The following is an 18,339-nucleotide window of genomic DNA, read 5'->3' as shown; positions in this document are numbered from 1 at the left end:
TCCTAAAGCAGGCTTGGCAGCCAGCAATATATAAAGGCAGTAATTGGAGGCGGGGGGCCGGCAGCTTGGCTGGCCTGACAGACTGTTCAATAACCTCAGGGAGAGAAATGCCCCCTGGAATCAGGTGAGGGGAGGTGGCCTGGGGTTGTGCCCTGTCTCTGTGACGGGAAGGTACCTCACCTCCATTTCTGTCAGGGAGAGTCCTTTTCCGTCCTTGGAGAGGTTCTGGAACGCTTCTGGGGTAAAGAGGAGGAGAAGAATCAGGACAGGCCTGGGCCCACGTGCGATGAAAGCCAACGTGGTGATTGTGTGCGAAGCCCTGGAGTGTGCTCGGCCTCCCCTCCATTTCTCTTTCCAGCCAAACCCTACACCCGTGGCTCAGGCTCAGCCCTCAGAACAGCCCCCTGACTGCCCTGCCCCACACGCCCTGCCCCCTGCAGCTTCCTTACACTTTGTACTCTCCACACTCGGCTGTGGGGATGCGGGGCTTGTTGTAGCAGGTATCTCGGGGCACCTCCCTTGTCCAGCTGCGAATTCTCTGGAGCAAGACTGCGCCTCTGGCTTCTCCTTTACCCTCCCAGTAATTAATTAATTGCCTGCCTCAGAGCTGTGGAGTTAGTGCCACACGGCAGGGGCGGTGCAAGGATGTGAGCGTAGGACAGTTCCCACTTCGACCTCAACCACAACAGCTCCATTTAGAGCTATATTGTGGCTTGGGGTTTCACGTGAAATGTCATTTCAAACAAAGGGGTGTGCTGCTAAAAAGTGTCAAAACCTCTGGCCTACGTAGCTGGATTTCTGAGGCCTTGGTGGGGGGGACCTACTGCTCCCACCTACTCGCTGTGTGTGCAATCCTTCAGCAGGGATCAAACCCTTCGTTGCATGACTAAAGAGTAGGTTTAAACCATAAACACAATCTGGAGAGGGGCCGCAGCGATTTAACCTGGTTCCTGAGAGACGTGCTAGTAGGGTGATAAGGAAATGAGCGATCTGGGGTGGGGGAATGTCCTGGGGAGAAAAGGGTGCAGAAGGGAGGTTGGGGACTCCAGGCAACTACACCATCACACAGGCTAACGTTGGCTCTGTCCCTTGGGACGAGCCCAGGCCTGGGGCTGGAGCGCATTCCTGGTCCCCTCCTGTGTCCTTTGTGAAGGTCTCCAGGATGGCCCCGGGATGACACTTGTCATGGCTTCAAGCCGCATCAGGACGCAGACCAGGCTGGGGAAGCTGACCCTGCCTGTGCTGTCGCTATAGCGGAGTCTCATGAGATCCAGCCGCTCATTGGTGACGGGGATCCCTGCAAGGAAGTCTGGGACACAGGGGGAGCCAGTGAGCGGGGAGGAGGTCGGGAGTTGGGGTGGTCCTGTCCTCAGAGCGGAGAGCTCAGGTGGTGGCCTCAGGTGGACGGGAGAGAGCTGCCTCACCCTCTTCGAGTGCTGTGATCGTGCACGTCTAGCTGTGAGCTCCAGGGGGACACTGACCACAGAACCAACTACGGCAGACTGAAAATCAGGGGGGCCTGTGCACCCCGGTGAGCCATCAGAACACTGTAAACCAAACCATCCGTCAAGGGGACAAGCCCGGTGGCCTCTGGGCCCCACACAGCCAGAGACATATTCGGTTTCTCCTGCAGAGCTCATAAAATGTGAATCTGAATGCCTTTAGATAGGGCACGCCTCCGCAGCTTGCATGTTCTCAAACTGCCCCCTCAAATCACATCAGCTCTGTTGCCCCTTTCAGTTACCGGACTGGCCCCTGCCAGCTTTTCAGCCAAATTCCAACTATTCTCTTTCTCCCTTTTATTATTCTGGAGTCAGGAGTGAGGTTCTCCTTTAAAGGTTTCGTCTTTCACTGGCCATTCAGTGGTTCTCAGAGTGGGATTCCCCAGACCAGAAGCTTTGGCTTCACTAGGGAACTTGTCAGAAGCACAAATTCTTGAGCCCCGCCCCAGTCCTTCCGAAGCAGAAACGCTGGGCAGGTGGTGAGGCTCACCAACCTGCACTGTCACAAGCCCCCAGGGGTCCTGACTCAGGCTCAAGTGTGAGAACCACAGCCCTCGGCTGTGAAGTAAGGCGAGGATAGAGGCTGAAGCCGGGTGCGGGCAGCAGCTCAGGTTTCTACCCGCTCAACAGGCTGCGAGCCCCTGGGAGGGAGACCCGTGGAGGCTGCCCTTCCAGCAGGGGACCTGCTGGAGCCTGATTTTACATTGTATTCAGGAAGGTGGCAGTTTCCTGACTTCACCTTTTTGTGAGCCATTTCCCCCATGGGTACAGTGAGGATAACGATTCCTGTCCTTCCCAAGTTCCAGAGCTGTTGAGACAGTCAAATGAGGTGACGTTGTTGCTGAAATATGAAGCATCTGCGCCCTGCGCTGTTATTATCATTCTCCCAGGACTGAAAGCTCTTGCCTCCTTGAAGCAGACAGAGGCCATTTGATTTCACTTCGCCCCAGACCCTCTGTAAAGAGAGCATCAGCCCACCTGTGGGTATTTAACCCTGATGGCCCGGAGGCCGAGATGGAAGCATCTTCAAGGCAAGCTAGATTTCTGGTAGGGGACCAACCATGCGGGGTCATTTCTACACAATTAGAGCTGTGCTGGGGAGAGAAGGCAATCAGGAGAATTAACTGGCAGGCAAGAACTCAGGTGGGGGAGGGTGGAGTCTGCGTCTGGAGGCAGGAGGCTCACAGACCCAGTGGAAAGCAGGGGAGGGCACAAACACTGTTCTCTGCTCTCTCCCCGCCATGCCCGGCACCTACCAGCCTTTTCTACAGCATGCTGGGGGCGAGGGCAACACACACACACACACACACACACACACACACACACACACCAGTCATCACGGCTCAAAGGGTCGCCGGCTTTACCTGTGTCCTTTATGGCCTTCCACAAATCCGAGCTTGGGAAAACTCCAGAGTTCTTCCGGGAGTTTTGGGAAACACTGTGATACGGGAGGAAAAGCAAGAAGCCCGTGTGAGCCCAGTGTCCACCTGGGAGAGGATGCCCTGCGCACTTGGGTGGAGGGAGGTCCCGAGAGATCTCGTTCCCAGCCCTGGAGGCTGCTTCACTAAAACACGAGTGGGCCCAGCTCAGAGGTCGGCAGGGTGCATAGCTGAGGCCGGGGTTGGGGAATGGGCTCTGCTTGATAAAGCTGACTGCCTGGCCGTCAACTGCGGGGCGGCGGGTCCCTCTCCCAGGCCCGCACCTTTCCCCCCGCTCCCCCGACCTGCTCTCCTTCCTCTTCCTCACCCCCTAGACTGGGCTCCTGCCGCCCGGGAGGCTTCCTGCTTTCCAGGGAGGTAGAGAGCTCTCTAGAGGTTGCCTAGGGTGTGGTTAATAGCACAGACGTTACAACCAAACCGCTGAGTATAAATCCCAGCTTGACTATTACCAGCTGTGTAACCTGGGTCAAGTGACCTAACCTTTCTAGGCCTCAGTTTCCCCCTCTGTAGCACAGGGCCAATTACAGTACGTACCTCACAGGTTCGTTGCAAGGAGTAAACGAGCACATCTTTATAAAGCGTTTAGGAGCGCGCCTTGCACGATAGTGAGTGCTATGTAGGCAGCACTGAAGGTACGTGAGAACTGCGCCTGGGACCAGGCACGGCCGTGGTGTGGAGTCACCTGAACGCCCCGATTTTGTACAGGGCGGCTCTCCGTTTGCCCGAGACTTTTCTCCCTCCCCCTAATTCTCACGCGAACCCTCAGGCTCCTCCTGCTTCCCAGGTGAGGACACAGGTGGGTGAGCAACTTGCCTTGAATGGAGCAGGCAGGCACCGCAGGACTGAACCCGGGACTCCTAACGTTGGCCTATGCTCAGCTGCTGCCCAGGAGCTGCTTTAAAGCAAAATACCCCCAAGCAGGTGTGCAGCTGAGGCAGCTCGTGGGAGCCGGTTACTGGGAAATAGCGGCTTGACAACTTTGCTCTGGCCTTAGCTGGCTTTTGTGAGTTCAGAGGCTTAGCCTGTTCTCAATTAGGTACGGACTCATTAATTCAGTCACGCGTTCGTTCGGTCATTTGTTCAGCACTCTTGAGTGCCTTCTGTGTGCTGGACACCGTGGAAGGCCCTGGGGAAAAGGACGAATATGAGGGATCCCTGCCCGGGAGGACCCTGCAATCTAATGGGAGGACTGTCGGCCATTGCAGTGCCTGGTGAGAAAACAAATGACCCCAATCAGGGGTTCGGTGATATAAATAAATAATATGTAAATTGAAAGTGTTTTTATTTTATTGTTGTGGGTTCAAGTGTTAGGAGCTGAAGGGGGACTCGCTGGGTCTTAGGGGGGCGGGCAAGGCCCCCAGGGGAGGCCCCTCAGGGAAGGGGTTTTGGGGCTGGACCCGCAGGCTGGGTGGGCATCAGGCAGGCTCTGAGTGCAGGGACGGGAGGACAAGGAGTCTTAGAGCTGGGGTCCGATGGAGCCAGTGGGATGAGGGAAAGGGCTTCTCCTGGGCCCCAAAGTGGGTCCCGACTCAGAGGATCCTATGTACAGCTGATGAGTTTCAACTTTGTCCTGAGAACAATGGTGAGGCCACACTGAGGCCACAGACCACAGCTGTGATTCTGATGTATGTCCTGGCAGACGGAGGGGAAGGGGGTGAGGGGAACTGGTGGCCTAGGGGCTGCTGCACTGGGCCCGGGGAGCAATGAGGAGAGCAGTGCTAGCTGGCAGTTTTAGCTACAGTCACTGTGACCCGTTTCTCCTCCAGCCTCCTAGAGCGGTTCTCAGCCTGCCACCTGACCGCGCATTGCCTCGTACCTTCTACTGGTGCATGTACAGATCCCCAAGCAAAACAGGGGCCCTCCTTGAGGGTGGGGGTGAGTCTCCTCTCCTTTCATAGCCCTCAACCCTGGTGTAGGATCGGGCTACCCTGTAAACATATGCTAAACCAGACAGAATAAGAGTGTTAGTCAAAAGGGAACACGCAGGTACCTGGCAGTGGACAAGACGGCTCCACAGCCTTGAAAACTCCTCTTGGTCAAGCTGCCTGTTCACCTTCAGCTGGTGGGGAGTTAAGAGTCAAGCAGTCCTTCGTGCAGTGAGCAGAGAGCAGCCCCACCCACCAGCTAGTAACACAGTCAGTCCAGCGTCACCTGGATGTGGCCCTACACCAGCTGGCTCTTGCTGTATCTGAAAGGGACCTGGCTTAGATTTATTTCACAGGGAAAACAATCAATTGGAAGGAGAAGGCGGCCCTGAGAAAGGAGAGCCAACATCACGTGCGCCCAGGGGAAGAGAGCGAGCCCCAAACACAGCCTTCACCAGTTGGGGTGGGGGCCCTGGCAGGGGGGAGTGGGGAGCAGCTGGAGGGAGGAGAGCGCCTTGCAACTCCGGAGGCAGCATGAGAGGTGAGTGCACCCGCCAAGCGTGCGCCAGTGGATGGACCGCGTTCTGTGTATTCAAGTCAGCCCTGGTCACTCCATACGATGGGTTTAATGAAAACTAATGAAAAGAATGGATCTCTGAGAAACTGGAGCGGAGCTGGTGGGTGAGCAACAGGAAGGGTAGAAAAGACCTGTCTGCTTTGCAGGGGTCCTGCAGACATGACCTCCCCTAGGGTTGCCTGCCCCAGGATGTGGGGCTGCCGAGGGCCATTGGACTCATCCGCAGGGATGAGCAGTGTCTCTGGGTGATTCCAAGCCGCAGCCAGCAGAGACAGGGCCTGACCGATGATTTCATCAGGAAGGCCTCTTGTCTGACAATGGCTGGCTTCACATCCCCAGTCGAGTCTTGTTAAGAGTGAAAGAGCCGGGGGACCCGTGTCACCCCAGGGAGACCGTGCACACCCGAGGGAGGAGCTGCAAGGCAGCGGCTGGGGGATACGCCCACGAGGAGCCAGAGGGGAGGTGGGGCGGCAGGGGAGAAACGGCTCAGGGGAGAGCGGAAGTCAGGACGGGAGGCAGGAGACCCGGGGTTGGGTCCCAGCCCCGCCACTTGCGGCCACGGAACGTGGGCAGGTCACTGCACTGTCCCAGCCCAGTCTCATCTGCAAGTGCAGCACGATAGTAATAATGGGGTGTAAGTGCCGCGCAGACCGAAGAGTTTTCTGCAAGGCTGGTGGCTGTTATCTTTATTGAACTGGGGGCTTGCTGAGCAAGGAATTTAAATAGTGAGGACTCCTGCAGTGGTAAGGAGAGGGGTGTAAGGAAGATAGTTCCCACTGGTGCTACAAGGAGGCAGTGAAGGATAATGTTAGAACATAGACTTTGGAGGCTGAAAACTCCAACTTCAAATCCAGACACAAATTCTGACTAGCTGTGGGATCTGGGCTGAACCCTTGTTTCTTCCATTGGATCATGGGACAATACTTCTTATATCACAGGGGTTATTGCAAGAATTATGAGGAAAATGATATATATCAGTACAGTTCTTGGCATGCAGCAGACGCCTGATAGGTGGTAAGTTTTGTTATTGTTGCTGTGGCGATTCTGGAGGGCAAGTTGGTGCAGAATTCCCAGGAGCCCAGGCTCTTTGGTGAGCCCTCAGAACCAAGAAGGAAAATAATGAGGGTGAGAAAAGTGTTCCCCAGTGTCCTAAATAGACCCCTGGGGAAGCCCAAGGAGCAGACAGGCTCTTAGAGCTGCGGGAGGGGGATGACTGCAAAGGATACATCTGTCAGAGCCACAGTGCTCCGGCACTCATGCAAAGAGGATGTGTCCGCTGAGGTCCTGAGGGGGAGAACAGGAAGGACTGAAACGTCAGGGAGGGGGCATAGGACTGGCGTGGCCATGGGGATGGGGTTGGGGCCAGGAGGTCCTTCCTTACCTTCTAGGAATTCCTGGTTGAGAAGGCTCTGAACCTGGGTTCGGAGGGTATCCACCAAGGGGAGAAACGAAGTTGGAGTCCAGTCTGGGTTCTACTCTCGAGCCATGCACCTTGGCGCAAAGTCCTGGATCAATGTCCAGCCCCTGATCCAAACGAGGAAGGGATGCAGGAATCACATTGGTGCCCAGGAGCAGAGGGGCACACCTGCCTGACTGTGAAAGCACTGGGATTTCTGAGCACTTAGTTCCCATCTCACCTTTGTCATGAAGCCTTCCCTCCCTCCCTCCCTCCCTCCCTTTCCTCCCTTCCTTCTCTCCCTCCCTCCCTCCCTCCCTCTCCTCCCTCCCTCCTCCCTCCCCTCTCTCCCTCCCTCCCCTCCCTTCCTCCCTCCCTTTCCTCCCTTCTTTCCCTCCCTCCCTCCCTTCCCTCCCTCCCTCCCTCCCCTCCCTTCCCTTCCTTCCTCCCTCCCTCCCTTCCCTCCCTCCCTCCCTCCTTCCCTCCTTCCCTCCCTCCCTCCCTCCCCTCCCTTCCTCCCTCCCTTTCCTCCCTTCTTTCCCTCCCCCCCTCCCTTCCCTCCCTCCCCCCTTCCCTCCCTCCCGTCCCTCCCTCCCTCCCCTCCCTTCCTCCCTCCCTTTCCTCCCTTCTTTCCCTCCCTCCCTCCCTTCCCTCCCTCCCTCCCCTCCCTCCCCTCCCTCCCTCCCTCCCCTCCCTTCCTCCCTCCCTTTCCTCCCTTCTTTCCCTCCCTCCCTCCCTTCCCTCCCTCCCCCCTTCCCTCCCTTCCCTCCCTCCCCCCTTCCCTCCCTTCCCTCCCTCCCTCCCTTCCCTCCCTTCCCTTCCTTCCTCCCTCCCTCCCTCCCTTCCCTCCCTTCCCTTCCTTCCTCCCTCCCTCCCTCCCTTCCCTCCCTTCCCTTCCTTCCTCCCTCCCTCCCTCCCCTCCCTTCCTCCCTCCCTCCCTTTCCTCCCTTCTTTCCCTCCCTCCCCTCCCTCCCTCCCTCCCCTCCCTCCCCTCCCTCCCTCCCCTCCCTTCCTCCCTCCCTTTCCTCCCTTCTTTCCCTCCCTCCCTCCCTTTCCTCCCTTCTTTCCCTCCCTCCCTCCCTTCCCTCCCTCCCCCCTTCCCTCCCTTCCCTCCCTCCCCCCTTCCCTCCCTTCCCTCCCTCCCCCCTTCCCTCCCTTCCCTCCCTCCCTCCCTTCCCTCCCTTCCCTTCCTTCCTCCCTCCCTCCCTCCCTTCCCTCCCTTCCCTTCCTTCCTCCCTCCCTCCCTCCCCTCCCTTCCTCCCTCCCTTTCCTCCCTTCTTTCCCTCCCTCCCTCCCTTCCCTCCCTCCCTCCCTCCCCTCCCTTCCCTTCCTCCCTCCCTCCCCCCTTCCCTCCCTCCCTCCTTCCCTCCCTCCCTCCCTCCTTCCCTCCTTCCCTCCCTCCCTCCTTCCCTCCCTCCCTCCTTCCCTCCCCTCCCTCCTTCCCTCCCTCCCTCCCTCCCTCCTTCCCTCCCCTCCCTCCCTCCCTCCCTCCCTCCCTCCTTCCCTCCTTCCTTCTTTTTTTTTGGCTGCACAGCATGACTTGCGGGATCTTAGTTCCCTGATCAGGGATTGAACCCGCGCCCTCGGCAGTGAAAGCGTGGAGTCCTAACCACTGGACCACCAGGGGATTCCCATGAAGCATTTCCTGATTGCTCCAGGCCCTGGTGATAACTCCCTCCCTGAACATCTGTAGTGCTGATTATTCCTTACATTTGATACCTGGTGTGGGTCACCTTGCATTTCTCTCTTTATTCATTACTGGGCTGAAAGCTGTGTTTACTTCCCCCACACCATACCCAGCACTTGGGAGCCCCTCAGGAGAAGTATTGTTGAATGAATCAATTCAGCTCTGCAGGTGTGTTCCTCCATCTGCTTCCAGAAAGGAAGTGAGAGAAAACATGACTACTGAGTGTGTGTGTGTGTGTGTGTGTGTGTGTGTGTGTGTGTGTGTGTGTGTGTGTGTGTGTAGATAAAAACACCAGGAATCCAGGCTAGGACAAGTTGCTCTAATTGAGCACATAACTTAGCATTAGTCTTCCCAGCCACAGAAGCAGAAAGGGAGACATCATGGTTTTCCTCGGATAAAAAACGGGAAGCAGCTGAGGTTGAGGGGAGAGAAACTTTCCTGGCCTGAACTTCTGAAGGTGTTAACTGCCTTCACTTTTCTGTTCGGGACACTGACCCCAACAGTTTTATGGGCAGCAGATTCCGTGACGATTTGACAGAGAAGCAGAGCTCTTCTCCATGCAGCTGTTTCCTTCACTCAGCCTGGTAAAAAGCCGAGGGCATGATGGGACATCACCACCCTGGGGAAGCTGTCCCACGGGAGAAGGAGTTGGAGTGAGGGCGCCCGGCAGGTGGCTTTGTAGAGGGGCACTAGGTCAGGAGGAAGGAGGTTCCTCCTTGGGGTCTTCTGAGAACCAGTACCACACAGACAACAGATAAGCAGTCCCCAGGGTGGCCTCACCACCCAGAACACACGGCAAAAGCAGCCCTACAGTTTGTCCTTACTGGAGTCCTTTAGCCGGAAAAATGAGCCCCAGTGATGTCACCAGTGCAACACATCCTGCCAGCATCTGAAATCGGCCCTTAGGTCATCTCTCCAGCGTCTCCCTGGTCGGTCACGTCAGGGAAGTCGGTGTTGTGTGCCCGCCATCAACTGAGTTTCTTCCTCGAAAGAATCGTGGCATCTCACTATGAAGAGCAGTTGCCGTGGTGAGGAGTCACGTGAGAACGTGAGCAGCTGTGGGGCATGGGTCACATCCCCCGCGCTGGACAGCCCCTGACCTGGTCCCTGCACCCAGCAAACACCATAATGTTGGAAGAGATGGGGCTAGGAATGGAGATAAAGGTTGCCTGAACAAAACGCCCAAAGAATCGCACGTCGGCCTCTACACCTCAATGGAAGATGCCTAAGGACTGATGCTTTGCTTTTCTTGGAACATCCTAGGGTATCTGTACATGTTTGCTGATTGAATAAATGATAGATGATGGATGTGGCCTGTCCCAAAGGCTGAGTGTGTCCTTCCTTTTCCCACAGGCGGACCTTGGGTTGTGGTACCACCACCACTACTACGGCTGATAAAGGGGTACAAGAGATTGGGAGACAGGACAGAGTGAGTACATGGACGAGTATTTTGCTCTCAACTTTCTTTTGAGGACACAACCTCTGAGGACAGTTTGCAGGTTGTGCAGAGTGATGCCAGGTTGGCCCTGCTCAAGGGTCTCCACCAAGGGGAGAAGAGAAGTTGGAGTGCAGTCTGGTTCTACTCTCAAGCCACGCACCTTGGCGCAAAGCTCCATCTCTCTTCTATTCTAATTCCTACGAAGGCCTCATGTGGGCTGCCAGTTACCCTCTATGAGAAGACATTTGGTGGTTGTTTGGAAAAGTCCTGATTAGGGAATCTGTACCATTTATCATATGACAAATTATATTTTTTATTTCAGAGGTGCAGGTTCATGGACCACGTTGAGGACTTTGCCACCTGCCCCGGAAGGAAGCTTGGTCTCACGTATCCTAACCGGGTCCTGCTGATCACCTACGGGAAGTAACCTTAGCTAGAGCATCTGCTCTGGGGAAGTGAATCTGTCTTAATTCAGTGCAGACTGATTGAACACCTTCTCTGTGCCAAGGAGAGTGATAGTTATTGGGGACAAGGAATGCATCCGTTGTCATCCCTGCCTTCAGAAGCTCACAGACTGGGGACATTCACCATAGTAGATCCTGTTTTGCATCAAGTGAAGTGCTTTCTGAGTCAGCCCAGATGTGGGCCTGAATCCTGGGCTAGTGTTGATTTCAAGGAGGTTCATACTGAGCTGTTCCCTATTACACGTACCCTCATGCCAGCCACATTCTTCATCTCTCCTTATTTATATCTCTGGGCCCAAGCTACCTGGATAACTTCCCTTTGGCTGCCTCCTGGTTACCAATGCCCTGTTAGCCTTCTGAATGTCTGGCGTCTTCCTGTCCTCGGCCCCTATCTGCCCGAGGTCGGCATGGTACACTCGATCATCTATATGACTTTCCGCTTCCCACACCGACATGACGACTAATGGTAAAAGGCCCATCGTGCAGAGCCCCTGGCAGCTGGGTTTTTTCCTGACAAGTCAAGGAGTTCTTTATAACGGCTTATTAAACCATTAAGAAAATCCCCTGCGCACGTAGGTGGCTTGGCGGGAAGAAGGCTGTTGGTGCTTTCTGAAGCTGGCCAGCTCCTGAGAAGGATGCCAACGTTGGTGGGAGGTGGCAGAAGGGGAGAAGGAAAGATGTCAAGGGGTATTGCCAATTGCTTGTTTAAAGATTTTAAAAGCTCACTCCCCTATAATCAGGCCCTTCCTTTCCAAACTACACTTCACCCCAGATGTCCCCCAGGTGGGGCGCCCCGTCTCTCCAGATCAGTTCTGGACATCCAGGGACAGAGGCTGACACGACCACCCATCAAGTCATCTTCCTCCTCTATCCTGATAAGGACCTGGGAGAGGTTTCCTTCCCTCCGGCTCCTCCATCACCTGTCCTATGTAGGGCCCCTCGCCGTCATGCTAAGTACTGTACCTGCTGAGCGTATCTGTAGAAAATGCTTCGTTGGGAGCCATTTCTGGATGACTTGCCTGGATCTAAGAACAGCCAACATCAGATTTCTGGGGAAGGAGGTGAGGGCCCCAAAACCTTCCACCTGGATCTGAGACAGAGGCTTCATCCAGCAATTGGATCAAACCTTTTTGGGGAATGGGAAAATGGAAATTAGTGGAAGGAAGATGGTTGGGTCCAGCCTGGCCTTCAAGGCCTGGTCTTCTCACCTCATCCCTGCCCCTTTGAGCCATCACCAGCGCATTGTGGTATCTGTGCTTTCATTGGTCAGTGGCGAGGCAAGAAGGAAGGAGATAGAAACTCTTGGGGAGGGGACGGGACCCAGTGAAGTCTGCCAACCAAGCCTTGCCGCACGCTTACCTGCAGTAGTCTGAGGTTGGGATTATCGTCCAGGTTCCTAGAAAATCAGGGGGACAGTGTGACAAGGATGACCAGCTCACTATTCAAAGGAGGCTCACGCTTACATGTGGCAGGCACCCCTGCAGGCATTGGGCATCTATGCCAAGGACACACGTGGAGAGCCCTCAGCACAGCAAGATGTGAAGTGGGCAGCCATGGCAGTCAGCAGACAGACGAGCATCTTGACCTCATGTCCAGTCTTTCGGGTGGCCCTCCCCAGTCTTCAAATCATTTTGTAAACTGTTCCTTTCACAACCAGATATATGTGTATCATAACCCCCATTGCCAGGATGGCAAATAAGATTTGTCTTAGGTTCCAACTCTGAATGGTGGCACAGTGACCATCTGGCATTCTGGACCGAGAAGGCCTCGTCCATGCTCAACGGTAAAGACTGCCATGATTGTAGTGATGCCTGCCTCGGGGCCAAGAGGCATGAGGTGCCCAGCAGGGTCTTCACTGCAGTGAAGACCCTCCACCATCAGACTCTGTCACTCAGACCCATCTCTCACTGTCTCCCTGATGTGCCCCACATTCTGTCCGCATTTCAGACAATTGCCATGCCTGCCACGTACCACCTTCCTGTGTGTATGGACAACATCGCTCATTCTTCAACGAGCCCCATGCTCACCCACTTCCCTGCTTCTGCTCATGTCTTTTTCCTCCACCTGCACTGCCTTCCCCTGGGAAACACTGTTAGGTTTTCCATCAAGGACTAGCTCACATTCCATGTCCCCCAAGAAGCCTTCCTCTGTCCCTCTTGCCAGAAGGGAATCCTCCACTCTGTCCTCCCACATGACCCTGCACTTCCGTCAGGCAATGGCCCCATCCTGTTTGTGGTCTACGTATTGGTTCACAGACTCTGTCGCCTCCACTCTGTGCTGAGCTTCTTGAGAGCGGGGGCCGTGCTGTGTCCCCTGCTAACTGAGTGCGTTGCCGCACAGAATGGTGCAATGTGTTTTTATAAAATTAAGTAGAATAAAACGTTTAGAATCCCAGAAGTTCTGTACCTGTCACTGTCTGGCATCTTTAGGAAGATTCGGAGCAAGAACTCAACTGCTTCTCTGCCTGCGGAGGCGACCACCACATAGGTCCCAGGGCTCAGGCTGAAACACTCTGTAAGGTTGCATGTGGTTTCAGAAACGATGCCCTTCTCAGCAGTTCTGAATTTGGAAAAAAAGGTGGACGGCAATCTCTCTCGGAAATGCTGGAACTGGAAGAGACGTGATGATGGTGAGAAACCCCCTCTGTGCATGGGCCACAGCTACCAGGAGAGACCCCTACCTCCCAGACCTCTCTCCATCCATCAGAACAGCACTACAGGCCCTGAAAAGGGAGACACTGTTTACCCAAAGTCTCGAAATGCAATAGAGTTCAGACTGTTATTTAATATAGATGCTAACACTACAATGAATGAGGGGAATATGATACATGGTTTTACCTCATTAAATCTTACAGCATCCTGGGCTTCTGGGTTTATCTCCCTGCTTATATACAAAGACAAATCATGAAAACTAATGAGACTGTTCCAATACTGAATTAATTCAGTAATTCAAAACATAATTCAGTATTGGAATTTGGAGTCCTTTCTCTCTGGACCCTTTTGCAAAGCACTCCTTGGACCCCTGCAGCACTGCGGGGCTGGAGTCCTTTCGCTCCCTCCATTCCTTCCTTCCAGTAAAGCCCTGAAATGCCTTCTCACTGGAGAATAATAGGCCCTCATCATTCTCCTTTTATTTCAATATTTTCTTGGAGATAAAACAATAAATATCATGTAGTTCCTATTACTGGACGTCACATACATATTACACGATAAAAACCCCTTACTAAATACATTTTCCCCAACACAACTGAGATGGGGATTCCATTTAGAACGGTCACGCAGCATGAAATGACTGCTTGTGAGCTCTGCCTCGGGGGGAAACGAGGAGACGGGGAGAGGGTCTTTTCAAGGGGTGGGAACCAGGCTGGGCTGCAGCTGGGGCTACTGTTGCTGCGTGCATCGGGGCGCTGGGCAGAGCCTCCAAACTGATGCTGCTGACATTATCAGCAGCCCCAGTGTCTCTGGAGCCTGACTTGCTTGGGCCTTTCTAGCAAAAGAAACGATGAGATCAGTTCTTCTCCAGAGTCAGCACTGTTGTGTGTGTGTGTGTGTGTGTGTGTGTGTGTGTGTGTGTGCACACGTGTGCACATGGGGAGGCACTGTGTACAGACGGGTGTGGGCTTTGAGCCTCCTACAATCACAAGACCCGACCCTCTATTTCTAGGGATGCGGCTCAAACCTTTTATTCGATCAAGTCCTCACCTCGTTCTCCAGGTCTGGGAACTAGAACCCTGACTCGTTCCTTGCACCTGACTGCTTCCCTTGAAGCCCTTCCAGAAGTTCTCATTCCATGACTGTTGTGCTGAGAACCAGAGTTGGATCCTAAACCCAGCTCTGTGGCTGGGCTGCCGCTGTGACAGGCAGACCTCCTTGCTGTCTGCTTTCTGCCTGGGGTTCTGTGTATCCCCTGCTCAAGGACCAGCTGTCCCAGCCTCTGTCTCCCTGTTGGGGGACGTCTGGAAGGGCCGGAGGAGCTTCCCTGGACCTGCCAGCAGGCTGCAGTCACCACCCGTTGGCTGTGGCTACATCCTGCTCCCTCCCTCTTCCCTTCCATCCTCGTCCTGGCACATGTACCTCCCCTTGGGCAACAGCCGCATTACAGAGTTCACGTCTAAAGGGGTTTGAGTGCCTGTGAGGTTAGGCTTCCCAAACTCCATCTTTCCTTCTCCATCCTTACCCATATTTTGGTCACCTTTCACCCACGCCAAGCCAGAATATTTACTGGGTGGGGGGGGGAGGGGCAGGTGGTAGTGGGTGGTCGGGAGGGTGGGGAGGGAGGGTGGTGGCGGTGATGTGGCTGTAAGAAGAGTTGGAGGATGTGCCTTGAACTTGCATTTGCATTGCATGCATCCTGGTTGTGGTGGGATTGGGGGCTGACAAAGAATACAGGAGGCTAAAGATCTACCCCCGGCCCCACCAGGGACCCATGAGCCTGTCTCTCATCTTAAAAGGAACAGGCAGCGTCAATCTTATCTATCGGGCCAAATGCTTGAGGATGGTTTCATGGTTGCATTCCCTCTGCAACGTCAAACCAGAGAACAGCTTAAGGGATCCAGCTTTAGACAAGGACAGCTGAAATATTCCCTGCGTTGTTGACCTGTTTGGAAGTTCTAAGCTTGTATCTATTACAGGACATAGCAAGGCTGAATTGGCAGCCACAGAACAGCAAGAGACACGTTGAGGTCAAGGGTGTTGGAAGAGGCATAACAATATGGACAGACGGCAGCAGGGGCGGTGGCCATACCTGATAGTCGATCTGAGGGAAGAGAAGAAAGGCAGGTTCAGGAACCCAAACTAAAACCCAAAGGCGAGCAGATCTGAGAAGGCTGGCTCGGGGCCCTGCGTTCCTTTTTGTTGCACTTTCAGCCTGTTCCCTGGAACACCTGGGAGTGAACAGGGACCATCACTCATTCTCTGTGCAGAGCTGTGACAAAGGAAACCCAACTGCTGTAGGGAGCATGAAGGGGAAAGGAAATTGAAGTGGGAGGAAGGTGTCTGAGAAAAGGAGACTCTCCCTTTCTCATCTCAGCTTGGTTACTCTTCACAGCAGTGATGATAAAATTGGAAGGAAAAGAGACAGTGATGGGAACTGGAGGTAAGACAGAACCTGGATCAAATGTAAATTCCCCAGAGTTGGAGCTCCAAGGAGAAGGAAACTGTTATTCCATCAGACCACTGTAAAGCATGGTGGGAATTTGTTCTAGCATTCCCCTCCTCCCAATCGCTGTACCTCAGTGTTTGTAGGGATGTATGTGTGGGTCTGAATGTGGAAATATCTGTTTCAGTCTGTTCATGTTGCATAAGGAGGCACTGAAGATGCAGTCCCATTTTTAAGCCACTTCATGGTTTGCAAAGTATTTGCATGTAATGTGTTGAGTTGTCACAGAAATCCTAAGCATATGCTAGGCTCCGAAACTGAGGCTTTGCAGTCTCAGTAGCAGAGGTGAGAATAGAGCAAGCTGTGTTGCTTCCTTTGTAATTAATACCCACCACCTCCATGCACTGTCTTCCACAGTTGGCATGGGTTTCAGTTCTATCCTACTGCTGATCCTGGGCTCCGCTTAGGCGTACAGGCCATTTGATTTACCTGGGCAGACTTATCTGGAGATCAGGAATGAGCTGGAAGGGAGGTGGAAAGTTCCAGCCTGGGGGAGGATGGAGCTTATCCATCCTTGCTCTTTTTCTCTGTCCTGTCTTCTCCCTGCCTATTTGTACACCACCTGTGTTTGGTTTGATGCAAGGCAGAGCAGTGCTCCCATAGCAATTGGAGAGCCACAGGCCCATGCCAAGGTTGCAGAAATGTATGCAGCTGTCATGTGGGCAGCGCTGTACCCACGAACACCAGTAGAGCCCTGGAGTCTCAGACAGACTAGCTGTTGGAACAAACATAGCCTGTTTCTCAGCAGAACCATCAAAGGAACCCAAGTGCCTCTTGAGTTGTCAAGGTCTGGACTGTTCTTTGGTGTTTAACTCGATCAGGATCCTGCAAGATCCAGAGGGATCTCCAGGGAGCCTAAGGAGGTCCCAGGTCTGCACGCCCCTTCAGCAAAATGGGCAGCTGAGAACACAAGGCTGCCGTGTTGCTCGGCTCTGGGGCACGAGAATCAGATGAAAATATGAACAGCACCCCCAGTTTTTGTGCATGGGGGGCAGACCTCATACCCTCTCTGGACTTCTGTCTCTCATGAGGAAAGGGAAGAGCTGGCTGAGATATTCTTAGGAGTCCTGTCTGGTTCAGGACTTGAATTGAATTGTTCAATCCCTGCTGGTAGACCAGATGTCTCAGTCCCTTCCTAGCCCTTCCCAACTCCTCTCATTTTGTTCTTCTCAGAGGTGAGATTAGGGGACTCTGAGGATGAGGATCCTCTTAGAAGGTACCTGAATCCGTTGGGATCCTTGGCAGAAAACAATGGAAACTAATCCAGGGTGGGGTGAACAGGAGGTCATTTATGGGAAAGATAAATCAGAGTCAATGGGAAATCGAGAGAATGCAACTCGGAAGGTGGGCAGGAATGAGAAGAGGTGGCTACACAGCTGGACACCATCACAGGATCTGCCTGCATTGCTGCACCAAAGATCTGCTGCAAAGAATCCCTCAGCTGGTCCTAGCTCCTCTAGTTACTTCCTCAAGACTCAGGGCCTAGAGTAACCAAGAACATCCAATTGGACAAGCCTGGGCCACAAGTCTATCCCTTTGCATCCAATGGCTGGGGAGAGGGAATATTTGGCCTCTTTGACTGCTGCAGTGGGAGACCAGGCCTTGCCTTTCACCAAGGTTCCCCCCCACATGGAAAGGGTGTTCATGTGCCTAGTGGTGATGAAAATGACAACTGTCCACTACTGCATCCTTAGGAGATGTTCTTTGATAGTCTCAGCTGGTTTGCAGAACCTCGAAAGTATGGTGCTAAACCCCAACAATTTCTTTTCCACTGATTTCATGCAGCTAGGATGTGGAAATGTGCTCAGAGAGAGCAGGACCCAAAGGGCTCTCCTCCTTCTAGAGCCAGAAACATATTTTTGTTTGAGCTGTGAGCACCACCAGAAAGGCAAGTGCCTATGTCCTGCTGAGAGCCCTGGTCCTGGGACCACAAGTTCTGGTATCGGGCACTCCCCTGTCACCACCCAGCTGCACCTTGGGCAGGTCATTCACGCTGACTTTTGGTTTCCACATCTATAAAAGCAGGAGTACGGGGGTTTTTGAGACAGTGAATGTGAACATGTTTGGAACTCTGAAGTTCTCTATCAGTGAGGCCTTCGTATTAGAGTGAACCACAGCCAGCGCACAGGACTGTTTCAGGACCCAGGAGCCCTGCCTGTCCATGACGGGGCTAAGGCCCTAGTTGTGAATGTTGCCTTAGTCTCAGTGAACATTCCTGGGATCCTTCGTAGAGATGCTGTCAGAGCTCCAGCCACACAAGTGATGGGTGTGTTTGACTGAAGGCTCGAGGGACATCTGGCACCCGGTCCCCAGCTCTGCCATTAACTCTGTGTCACTTCACGTCACTGGGCCTCAGTTTCTTCACCTGTAATATGGGGACAGGGGATCCCAGCATTTGATGGTTGCACGATCTTAGTTATCCATGTTCGTGCAGAGAGGCTGTGGGGTGTATGATTTGAGAACCCTGCACTTTATCTGTGGGATGCATTAAACTATTTGGGAAAGGAGGAGGGAGCACAGGTATCAGATTTTCTTTTGTAACTCCTTTCTTTTGCATGGTATTAAAAAAGAAAAAAAAAAAAGGAATTCCCTGGTCACCTACTCACAGTTAGTGTGTGTGCAGGTGAGTGTGTGTTGGGGGTTGTGCGGCGGGATGGCCCCTTAGGAGCTGAAGGGCTGGCTGAAGAGCCATCAGAGGGAGGGGAGGCTAGGTGGAGAGGAAGACCTGGCCTTGGATAAGTGGCCGAGCAGATGCTCGTAAGCCAACCATGGAGCTTTGACCGATTTTGGTGTAAGCATAAGAGAAAAACGTAC

The 18,339-nt window shown here is 53.8% G+C and overlaps 1 protein-coding gene across 1 annotated transcript in view; it reads right to left on the bottom strand.

Annotated features, from left to right (window-relative positions):
* The window catches only part of CAPN13 (calpain 13), a 68,254-nt gene that overhangs the window by 10,719 nt on the left and 39,196 nt on the right, over positions 1-18,339 (bottom strand). The window contains 12 exon segments of the mRNA XM_049695810.1: positions 181-236; positions 1,181-1,309; positions 2,867-3,066; positions 4,869-4,882; positions 4,932-5,000; positions 6,610-6,667; positions 6,765-6,907; positions 10,707-10,878; positions 11,332-11,393; positions 11,728-11,764; positions 12,775-12,977; positions 15,112-15,123. Coding sequence (XP_049551767.1) covers positions 181-236; positions 1,181-1,309; positions 2,867-3,066; positions 4,869-4,882; positions 4,932-5,000; positions 6,610-6,667; positions 6,765-6,907; positions 10,707-10,878; positions 11,332-11,393; positions 11,728-11,764; positions 12,775-12,977; positions 15,112-15,123 — 1,155 coding nt within the window.

This window comes from Orcinus orca, chromosome 13, assembly GCF_937001465.1.
Source record: "Orcinus orca chromosome 13, mOrcOrc1.1, whole genome shotgun sequence".
Taxonomy (NCBI): Eukaryota; Metazoa; Chordata; class Mammalia; order Artiodactyla; family Delphinidae; genus Orcinus; species Orcinus orca.
This window is presented reverse-complemented; position numbering and strand designations above follow the sequence as displayed.